This window comes from Aptenodytes forsteri, unplaced genomic scaffold (genome assembly GCF_000699145.1).
Source record: "Aptenodytes forsteri isolate BGI_AS27 unplaced genomic scaffold, ASM69914v1 Scaffold120, whole genome shotgun sequence".
Taxonomy (NCBI): Eukaryota; Metazoa; Chordata; class Aves; order Sphenisciformes; family Spheniscidae; genus Aptenodytes; species Aptenodytes forsteri.
This window is the reverse complement of record NW_008795938.1, coordinates 776,120-787,937: the sequence shown is the minus strand read 5'-3', so window position 1 is coordinate 787,937 and position 11,818 is coordinate 776,120. Positions and strand designations below refer to the sequence as shown.

The window sequence follows — 11,818 nt, the reverse complement described above, 5'->3', positions numbered from 1 at the left end:
AGGAGTTCCCTGTTCAGCCAAGCTGGTCTTCTGCCCTGCTTGCTTGACTTGCGACACAGGGGAATTGCCTGCTCCTGTGCTTCCAAAAGGCGGTTCTTAAAAACTGACCAGCACTCGTGGACTCCTAAACCCTCAAAAGCAGATTCCCAGGGGACACTGCTAAGCAGCTCCCTTCAAGGGCTTGAAGTTTGCTCTCCTGAAGTCCAGGATAGCAACTCTGCTGTCCTTTTTTTCTCACTACACTGAAAATTTTGAACTCAACCACTTCATGATCACTGTGGCCAAGACAACCACCTACCATCACATCTCCCATGAGTCCTTCTCTATTCACAAACAGCAAGTCTAGGAGGGCATCTTTCCTAGTTAGCTCACTGAGTACTTGTGACGAGAAGTTCTCTCCTATAAGCTTCAAGAATTTCTAAGACCTGCTCGTCGCAGCAGTATGATATTCCCAGCTGATGTCTGGGGGGTTGAAATCTTCCATAAGGACAAGGGCTACCGATCCAGAAATTTCTCCTAAGTGCCTGTAGAATGACTCATCAGAGCTAACATCCTGGCTGGGCGATCGGTAGTAGACGCCCACTACAACATCTTCTTTGTTGCCCATCCCCCTAATCCTCACCCAGAGGCTCATCGCTAACTGTCAGGGCTGTACCATCAAACCTCTCCCTTACGTGTAGCGCGACACCTCCACCTCTCCTGCCCTGCCTATCCCTCCTGAACAGCCTGTAGTCCTCCATCCCAGCACTCCACTTGTGGGACTCACTCCACCAAGTCTTGCTAAAACCAATGATATCGTAGCTCTGGGAGCTGACCAACGCTTCCAGTTCATCCTGTTTGTTTCTCATACTGCGTGCATTGGTGTACAAGCATTTCAGATATGCTCCTGAGCCCTCCATGCTCCCAGGAGCAGTGTAAAAGTTCTCACTAGCATTGCCACTCTCAGGCGATGCCATGCCAACCCCTGGCTGCAATCCTGTTGGTATCCCCTTGCCCCATCGATTCTAGTTTAAAGCTCTCTTGATCAGTCCCCTCAGCTTACGTTCAAAGACGCATTTTCCCAAATTTACCTTTGGTTGCTCCGACGAACATAGTTATCACCATCAACAGGTTTGCGGTATGTTGTAAGTGCTTCATTAAGTTGTTCTTCTATCAATTCAACATACTTTAAGTTATATTCCTGAAAAAAGACAGACAAAGGTTGAGATAATACATTTAGTGGTTTATGTTTTCATAGTATCGTACTTCATAAGGAAGGAATAATTGAAGTGCTCCTTAAGGAAGGCTGAATTTCCTTATCATCTGAAAGTGGGGCTCACCAAAATTACTGCACTTCATACATACAGTGAGTTTACAGAGTTGACAATTGATTCCATAATTATTTCAGTGAATTTGTTAAAAAGGAAGGAAAGAAAGAAATACTTCACATCTGACTTTAACCCGAATAACCTCAACAGACCACCATGCATTTCAGTATTCCTAGAGAAGTGACAGCTTCTAAGTTAGTAAAAAAATTGTCAACAGGAATGAGACCAAGCACTTATAATCAATTCTGAAAACAAAATAATGTATGAAGAGTTTGATTCTAGTCATGACAATGATGCATTTTTCTTAATGGTCTTGTGTTCCTATTTACTTCCTAACAGCATAAGCTAATTCTGTCTTCACGAGCTCTAGATTTAACTTTAATTAGCAACAACCAGAGGTAACAGGTATCTTGAAAAGCAGTATTCCCTTACACACTTCTCTAGATAAGACCTTACACAACAACCTGTTAGAAAGTCACCACATTCCTGAAATATTTGCTGAAATATAGAAGTTATATAAAAGGCCTGGGTAAATCAAAAGCAAGCACGTGCACAGGAGCTATGGAACTGTAAGTCCCTGTCAATCTTTTTCAGCAAAATCGTAAGTCACTGAGGCAATAAATGTATTGGCATTAGCAATACACATATATGAATTGCAGTATTTTTAAGAATCTTTGACCTTCTAAACCTGCATATTCACACCCTTCCTTCTCCTAATATCAAGCACACTTTTTATTTTTAGCATTACCTTTTGCCACTTTTCCATTTGTTTTGTTACATAACCTCTTTCATTTAGATATGAAAACCCCTTTGGGATGGACAGAAATCTGTAAAGTAACATCAGACAGTTAGTACTCCACTTAAAACAAATCATGTAATTTGAGTAAAAACAAACACTTACTTGTTTCCACAGTGTAAAGTCAAACAACATATTCAACATTTACCTTAGGAGTAGAAGCAAACCCTTGTCTCCAAGATGAGAAAGAGCTGGTTTCATTTGGATAAGGGCATGAAGATTGGCCTAAAATAATTAAAAATGCATAAAGAGTATCTGAGCACTATGTAATTCTGAAAACTACAACAATTACAACAATCTGCCAGCAACGAAGCAGCAAGTTTTTCACAAAAAGACGTATCAAACAGCACTGACCTCATCCTAATATTATTCACCTTAGGTACCTTCTGTCATTAAATATCTATTACTTCACAAAAAGTATAATGATCAAAATAGCTAAATTAGTCGGAATTAATATTTAAAAGTAGGCTTAATCCAGAAGTCTACATTTTCTTGTCATTAATACTGCAGTATTTTCAGCAAGGGGGGGTCTATAAACTGTTATGAAGTCCATCAATGACAATCAAGAAAGGAAACCACCAGTAGCTTCTTGCATACTTTTACTTTGCTACTGGGGGAGGGGCCGGGGAACAGCTTACAGAGCAGCATACCAAAAAGAGGTTCAAAAGGGAAAGGATACTCACCTTGTCTTCACATGCCTCATCTAGAATATCAAGTGCCTCGGAAGAAATAGTTTTATTTTTATCATGTAACTGGGTCACCAGTAACTCAATCCCCCAGTTGCTGAAGAACTCTACATTTGCTCTCAGTAATACTCTTAAGTGTTTTGTTGCGTACAACCTGCAGCTCTGCAAAAGTAAGGAAAATGCTTTTTTAAATGGAAGGAAAATAGCTAATGTAGTTAATGGTTTATCACTTTTAAAAATACATTTAAACTACCATATTTTACAGCAAGTAGCTGTGATGCACACCTTATGTATTAAAACTACAGTCTATTAGAGAGCTATTTCTATCTTATTAAATGGGAAATTTGAGTCTGAGATGACAAGTAATCTGGTCACTGCAAGTCTCCTTGGAAAACCCTTATCAATTAGTCATTCACTGTGATAGCACCACACAAAGTCATCAGGATTAGCAGGAAAAATACCTTGTAAATGGTGAGTGCAATTGCATATACTTTCATGTATGCAATGTTTTGGAAAAAACTTTAACAAGCAAATACTAGAATCTGTGGGGAATTTATTTTAATAAATTTTAAATTGTTTCCCAGAAGTATCTGATTTTCAAACCTTCTCAGCTCAGAAAAACATTTTTATGTTTAGAGTGTATTTTCTGTAATAAGACAGTTTCCCAACACTTAGTTTACTACTATGAATTTCTCCAAGTGACAGCAGAATGAAGTTAAGTATCGTGTCAAGTTCCTGTACTGCTGTTCAAAACTTGCTGAATAAACAGCATGAACTCATTAACACCATTTTCTATTAGAAAAAATACACACAAAATAGAAGCAAAGAGGCTTAATCTACAAGAATTTGCAGTGTTCTCGAGTAGGCACTGAATAACCCTGACAATGTTATGGGTTTCCAATGACTAGGAAAGGTGTTACCTGTACTTAAGACAAGCACAGCTGGAAAAGACAAAATCAGATGCCTGAATCTTTCTTCAGGTCTTCAGTCCCTGCATTTAAGGCTATGATAGCTATAACCAAGTAAATTTTATATATGTTAAAATATAAGTGATCTAGGTTGGGATGCATGTGAGTATCTGTATTCCAAGGGATAGGTGAATTGGTCCAGGTTGGACAGCACTACCTAGATTAATATCATCTTCTGGATTGTTTGTTTTCCTCCAGAAATATTGGCAAGAAAGACTTGAAAGAAAATGAGAGTAGGAAATGTGAATGTGCACAGTTAATTTCAAAAACATTGTCCCATTATTTCAACTTCAAATATCATGTGCACATTTCTATTTATTTAATATACAGAGGCTTATATTTTGGAGGGGAGGCAGGAATGACATAACACATACCAAGAAAGACTGTGGAACAGTGATTCACAACTCTGACATAGGCTGCACAACCATTTTGAAATGGTTTGCATCCCATCCCGTATGCCTTGTACGTGGAATAGATAACTAGCAGCATATTTATTAAAGATGAGAAAAAGAGCTATTATGCCAAAATGATCACTTGATGTAGATGTTAAGCCTACAGAATAACACAATAATATGAAACCAGAATTCAGTGTCATGTAGTTCAAGCATTAAAATCTGTCTATAAAGAATCGTTGTTACTGCTATAACTACAATGAGTGTGACACAGAGAACAAAAGATAGTAATGTTCACTTCCTGAAATACTTCCTGAACATGAATTAATCTATCCAGATAGCTAGTACAGAATTAGAACAATTTTTATTTTCTGTCTGGAGAAGGGAAAGATAAGAAGGAACTCATGACTCTGATGGGACAATGAAATGGCAAATAAAATTCACTGCAGATAAATTTCAGACAATGAGCTAAAACTGAAAAAATCATCTCAGCTTTACACACACAATAGGCTCTGAGTCAGCTCTTTCCACCCAGGGAAAAGATCTTGGGGCTGATATTAGTTAGTTCTGTGGAAGCATTAGATGTAAGTTCAATGGCAACCAAAACTACTCAAAGTAAACAGAACAAAATGCGTCAGCATTGTCACTAGGTAAATCCACTGGGTGTTGACATCTTGGACAGTCTGTACAGTGCTGATTTTATCACCATCATCAGAAAGAGTAACAACTAAAAAGGTGTTAAGAACAGCAGAAGACGGTTTTAAGTAATTGAAGGTATGGAAAAGGGTCTTTACAACACAGAATGACTCAATAGACTAAGACGTTCAAACCTCAGACCTGGGGCTGCAAAACCACCGCATGCATTTCCAACAGTTTTAAGTCTTCAAGCAGGGCCACAACCTTTGTGCAGCAAGATCACCTGTACGCATTTTGCAGATCAGAGGGGCAAAGTCCAGCATTGCTTTTCCAGATGAAGCAAAATCCTGGAATGTTCTTACTTTTGATGAGAACTGACAGGGAAACCAGTGGAGAGGATATCTGAGGAAACAGACATTCCCCTCTTTCCCTCATGCATGAACTACATGAAAAACATAGATAAAGCCCTGTGCTAAATCTGTCAGAAGAGTCTTACTTTTACTATTAAAGGGCTTTGAGATCCTTAGAAGTGAAGAAGCAAGTCAGAGGTCACTATACTTAACTGACTACATGCACCTCAGCATAGATGCCAGCAGATGTAGGATAAGTCTACCCCTTAGCCACCTATAAAGACAAAATTTTAGGTCATGAACTGCAGCACTTGAGAACACACTGGCTACACTGCTGTTTCTACCATGAACTGGCAGAAAGGCAGCTGAGGAAGTATGAATTTGCTTTAGCATGAATGACCAAAGCACACCTGGAAGTAGGTTAAGATGTGCTTCTGCTTCACTGATCTGCAAGGATATTGCTCTGTAAATGTTTTTGTTGTATATAGTCACCTCAAAATGCTACTCTCCCCTTCTAATGCTAAGCTGGCTACAGAAATTACTTTTCCTTATTCAGGGGCACTCATCAGCAAATGGCTAACAAACCTGCTTCACAGCTCTGGGTAGCTTTAAAAGGTATATGAGGCTATAACCTCAGTTAACCCAAGAAAAAGAGCATCTTCAGCTTTTGAAATAAACAAATAAGGTATTTCATTAACAAACGTCTCAGGAAATTAAAAATTCTGAAGGGAAAAAGCCTCATTGGAGACAGCGTTCTCCCTTACAAAACACAGCTTTTCAGAAATTATGTCCAGTTCCATACATTTTTATTGCTTTTAAACAGAATTTAGAAGCCAGAGGCAGCATATAGAATCAAAATCACAATTTGTCTTCTCGATTATGAATTAATACAAACCCTTCCAGAGGCTTACTATACAGGCTCCACACATCCTACAAGATCCTCATCAGTAGCCCTTGAAAAGGGAAGGTGGAAGGCCTTTAAGTGCCTTATTTGAATTGAACTGCATGTTCTTTTTTAGTATCAGGGTTCACTTCTCAGTTCTGGTAATATTTAAAAATATATTCTCCTTATGGGACAGAACAGTGAGTGGTATAAACTGTGCCAAGTTTCAATTTTTTCCTACCATGCTTGCTAAATACGAAGCAGTAAATTTTCTTTTGCTGTTAGCAATGCTGCTGTTTCAGAATTCCAGACTCTCAAACCCAGAAAATGACAGATACCTTCCCCTAACATCTACAAAGACCTACTTCCAAACTACTCCTCAGTCAGTGGAACTGCCCATGCAAATACCTGTCAGTTCAGTATTTCCATATTCTTTCAAGTATCTTATCCTCTCAGAATTGACAAGTATTTCCACCTCACATGAATATTTTTATTTCTGGAAGAGACTTGTAGTTTTGCCAATTGCAGTTGTTCAAAAATACCACTTATACCCCTACGGATACAGTTAATACCAGAATAATCAAAAGGTTTTATCCTTTGGATTAGCTTTTTACGCTTTGATCTTTTATTGGGAGCATACAACACCAGAAACACTGAGGATAAGCATTTTGTCCAAGAGATGATACTGGCAATTTTGTGTACAGCAAGCATTGCTAAAGGGTTCTTCGACAGGTCAACATTTTGCCTTTTTGTCAAGTAGTACTCAGTGAAATCTTCTCTTCAAAATCCCATCCATAATCATATGTTTCCACCATAAGAACATACACAGTTGGACACGTGGTAAAACAGGAAAAGAATTTCTTAAGGAGGTAAATACATTTTCTCCAAGTGTGAAATCATCTGTGGTTGATGCAAATGTAGACCCATTTCTGCTGGCTGAGACAGTCCATTCTATTTGTGATTTTCCTCTTTTAGATGAAATATACAAAATATTTCCCTATGAATTCCAAAAATTCCAAGCAGGTCAACTAATTCAGGAAACAAAACACCCTGAAGTAGTTTTATCCATCCCTCAGGGTTCAATACATTTCAAAAAGGAAGTCAGGCTCCATTTAAGAGGTTCAAACAGTAAATTTTCCTTCTTTTTTAGTATCCCGATAGTAAAAAATTCATTTACATTAATGATGAACAAACAAGATATAATTTTTTTTATATTTCTTAAATGTGTTATCACAAATTCTTTAAAAAAAAAGAAAATATTGAAAGGATTCTCATGGTATTGCAGTGCACAAAAATCACGGTACAGTCTCATCTAGTGCAACACTGAACTCTAAATAGTATCATTTAACTCACAATACATCTCAGCTCTGAACACTGCTATGGTTAGAGACCTGCTATACCTGAATGCAGACCTAACTCTTAATATTAAGGACTATTGACCCATATTGTTCACATATGAGAAAGATTACGCTTTTACTTATAGAGTAAGACGTGCTCGGCAGTTGAGAAGATATATCCTAATAATTTCTGTTCTTTTACATTTTGGCAGAAGACTGCCAAAACAGACAGTTACTTAATCTCTGCTGTTTCCCTAGACAATGTTGCTAGATTCACACATCAATGCAAAACTGGGAAATGGAAGCATTAGAACTCAGTAGCCATAGGCTACTAACATAGGCTGAGACATCAGGATGCAAGAAGGTATCAGTGTATCTGGCAAGAAAGACCTCTAGCTTTAAAACTAATTATTTAGGTTTGAGCTCCAAAATTTGCGTTCTTAAGTTTGAGCCTGTAGAATGTCTCTTAGCTTTCTCCAAAGAGTTCTACTTCGACATCTGTCAAGGCCTGGCATTAAATAGTCAAGGTAATGCCAGCAATGCTATCATGATCTCTAATCCTTTCCACAATCCAAAACAGACCAGAACTGAATGGGTAAACCTGGGGGCTCTACAAGCTTTCTTAATTTCTAAGGTGCCGGAGAGTGATGTCTACCCTATTCACATCCAAAGTACAAGAAGCGTTTACTACCTAGTGTTCATTAAGCTTAATTACAAATAGGTGGAAATTCTATTTTTAGTTATGATCGCTAAGAGCAGCAGTAGCTCTCAACTGCTTTCTGGCTTTGTGTATGTTTGGGACAATATGTTCAGACAGTATCTCCCCCCCCCTTCAAGCCGGTCTGCTTACAGCTAGTGATACCTGTATCAGAGTTGAATACATTCTGGCTCCCACCCCACCCCTGCTTAAGATAAAAAAAAAAGTAGAAAAGTAGGTTTTTAGAGATCAACCCATTCCTACCTACATAAAGCTTCTGGTGTAAGTACTGGATGCTTGAAAACATTTGGAAGTATCTCTCTCAAAATAGAATTTAAGTGTTCATACCTTACATATCAGAATCAAGAAATCTTTCCCCAAACCTAAACCACAAACACTCATTCGTAATAAAATACCTCACATTATTAGTGTATCTGTACACTTCATTGAGGAGATTGTGACAGCATGCCTGGATTTTCTAATTGTTAACTAGCTACATTTGGAAGAAACTGAAATGCTGGAGTGCTCTTCCCCCATGTATGGCCCCTTTTTATGAGGTAAAAATAGCTGGGAGGTGGTGTAGGGGACAGGGGGCAGTACCCATTGACATGAAATCTCAATAGAAACTGCTAAATGAAGTTCCACAGTCTAAATTGCTCTTAACTGACAGCCATCTAACAGGAAGTCAGAAGTGTAAGACACAGGCATGTGTCCTCACAACATAATAATTTCTGTTTTCTTGCTCAGACTAGGCATAAAACAGCTTTGGAGAAGAGATATCAGTCATCACTTCATTGAAAGATTACTTAAAAATACTCAGTAGGAACCTTCACCCTCTTCTTTCAATGAGTCATTCCTTCAACCCCAACTATCTTCATTACTTTCAGACTCCACTCTTTACCCACAAGAATCATCATATCTGATATCATCATATCAATCTCTGATAGTCTCAGAGAAATATGCTCAATTTCTTTCTTTCCCTCTCCTCTTCCAAAATACAATGAGACATTTAAAGCTAGCATCTACCTTATTCCCTCTTGTATCCACTCTAGAATATACTCTGCCTTGTCCAGGCGACAAAGGAATAGCTCTCCCTGAAGTAATGAAAGTTCTCTTCTAGTTAGATTTCAACTTACTAATTGTCATTTCCCTGACATCAGTGCTTGCTTGTCTACTATGTTACACCTCATTGATTTCTCTTTTTTTAAGAGTTCAAGAGCTCCCTTTCCCAAGTCTACAAAGTCTGTTTTCTTTCTACTTACCTTCTTTGATTCGAAGTACAAATCCCAATACCTATTTCTGAACCACCCCCTCGTTCCAGGAGCTATAGCTTTTACTCAGTTCCACCACAGTAACCTCAATCATTATCAAAACAGTATCTACCACTGGAAGGTTAACCTGTTTATTACTGCTAGAAACACACATTTCTGTTTGTGAAAACAATGCCTTCACGATTGATTTACTGACCTCGACAATAATGTTACACTTGGTTTATGCATTTAAAGACTTTAACTCCTTTCATACATGACAGAAACCTCTATTTGAATGACTTAATTTCTTGAGCACAAATACAATATACGGTGTGAAGTTCACAGCAAATTCAAAAGCTACATGAGTAGGAGTTTCATTTCTCTGCATACAAAAATAAAAACCTTTCTGGATATATAATAGCTTAAAAATAAAGTCATACACCTTGAATAACAAAAAAAAATGTCTAGTGGCAAATAACAATGGCACATAAGTTGAATCGAACTTACATCAGTAGCTGCTGTCAGGATTTTAGAAAGGATGACTCTTGCTAACCCATCTCTGCTGTAATCCAAACTAGAAACAGTCAATTTTAACAAGTGATCCTGGTTCTTCAAAGAACAAAGATTAAGAAGACTGGGGGGGAAGGGGAGGGAGAAGAAAATAAAAATTAGTATTTGAACCACTCAAACCCATTTATTTATTCAATCTGTAATTTAAACTTAAGTACTTTGAATTAGACTTTCATTTCTATATACAAAGTTCTCATATCTAATGGAGTAATTTTAAACTGTTACAGCTGTTAGAGTCAAATGGGGACCAAATAATGCACTAAACTTCAAGGGAGAAAACCCAAACCAGCATTTTTTATAATTGCTCTGTAATAATTTTGTCAGCATACTTTAATTAGTGATTATGAGTACAAAAATTAATGTTCATGAACATCTGTGAACAATTCCTCATTGTAAAACGTTCTGTGTATAAAGCTTGCCATAAGGTTAGTCCTATTAACTGTCTAGATTTTATTGTAAATCAAGTTTTCTGAAGCCAGTAAAAACTTGCGTTCCCCTAGAGAAGAGAAGGCTTTGGGGAGACCTTCTTGCAGCCCATCAGCACTTAAAGGGGGCTTGTAAGAAAGACCAGGACAGACTTTTTAGCAGGGCCTGTTGCGACAGGACAAGGGGGAATGGCTTTAAACTAAAGGGGGGGTAGATTTAGACTAGATATAAGGAAGAAATTTTTTACGCTGAGGGTGGTGAAACACTGGCCCAGGTTGCCCAGAGAGGTGGTGGATGCCCCATCCCTGGAAACATTCCAGGTCAGGTTGGACGGGGCTCTGAGCAACCTGATCTAGTTGAAGATGTCCCTGGTCATGGCAGGGGGGTTGGACCAGATGACCTTTAGAGGTCCCTTCAGACCCAAACTATTCTATTCTATGTTTCTATAATAATCAAGGAAAACAACTTAATTAAAAAAACCAGAGTACATCAAAACACCTGAATTTTCGCTTGAAGTTTACTATATTTAAAATAAACTGGTATTAACCACTAGCCAATCTACTCCCAAAGAAAGTTAAGTTTATTTGTACTTGAACAAAATTTTGAACTTCACAACTTCACTCAAATATACTGGACTGAAGTTTATGTACAACATGCATCATCCCATTTCACAAACAGTATGATACCTGCAAGTTTTTGGTGGCTTGTGTGGGTTTTGTTTTGGTTTTGTGGGGTTCTGTTGTTTGTTTTGTTGTTTTGTTTTTTTTCCCTGTCTTTTCAGTACAGTATCATCTTTCCTGATACTGATTTCAGTCAGATGGGTGTGGATAGGAAAAAGTAAGCTATTTTGTGACACAATCACCCATCTCTGTTCAGTAATGACAGACTAAAAGACCCCGTCTTAAAAAAAAAAAAAACAACCCAAAAAACACCAAACACCCCCACAGCTGGGGATCTTTACTTGTAAGTAAATCAAAAGAACTTTAAAGTTTTCAGCTTTACAGACGGTGGTCCTCATGCACAGTTTACAGTTTTTGTAACTATTATACCCATAAGGGCAATTCAAACAGAATAAAAACACTCACCACTGAAACACGTTACATTTTTCAAGCATTTTCACTCCATGAGGGTGACAAGAGAGAGTACCAAAAAACAGAAAGTAGTGCTGGCTAAGGGTATTTAGTAACCCATTATTTTGAAGACTACGTTCAGGTTTCATTCCTGATGAAGAGTTGAGCCAATGTACAATATCTTTAACCAATTCCTCCAGGTAACCTTGTCCATCCTAACAAAATGAAGAGTAATAGCATTTACTAGTAACAGAACTGGGTCTCTCTTCTTTACTGAAATCCATCATATTAAATTTCTTAAAATGTACAAACACAATACAGATACAAAATAGAAATGCTGGCTGGCAAACACAATTCAGACTAAAGAAAAAGGTTCAAGGCAAATAAAAGGAGTTTAGCTTGGAGACATCTTAGGACCAATTCTATTCTTTCCAGGAAAAGGATTGTTCA

General features: G+C 37.8%; 1 protein-coding gene across 1 annotated transcript in view; it reads right to left on the bottom strand.

Moving 5' to 3' along the window:
- RICTOR (RPTOR independent companion of MTOR complex 2) overlaps positions 1-11,818 on the bottom strand; it is a 67,698-nt gene that overhangs the window by 17,238 nt on the left and 38,642 nt on the right. The window contains exons 19-24 of the mRNA XM_009285155.2: positions 11,384-11,583; positions 9,810-9,936; positions 2,787-2,951; positions 2,252-2,328; positions 2,056-2,134; positions 1,071-1,180 (exon numbers count right to left, since the gene is read on the bottom strand). Coding sequence (XP_009283430.1) covers positions 1,071-1,180; positions 2,056-2,134; positions 2,252-2,328; positions 2,787-2,951; positions 9,810-9,936; positions 11,384-11,583 — 758 coding nt within the window. The remainder of the gene's footprint in view (positions 1-1,070; positions 1,181-2,055; positions 2,135-2,251; positions 2,329-2,786; positions 2,952-9,809; positions 9,937-11,383; positions 11,584-11,818) is intronic.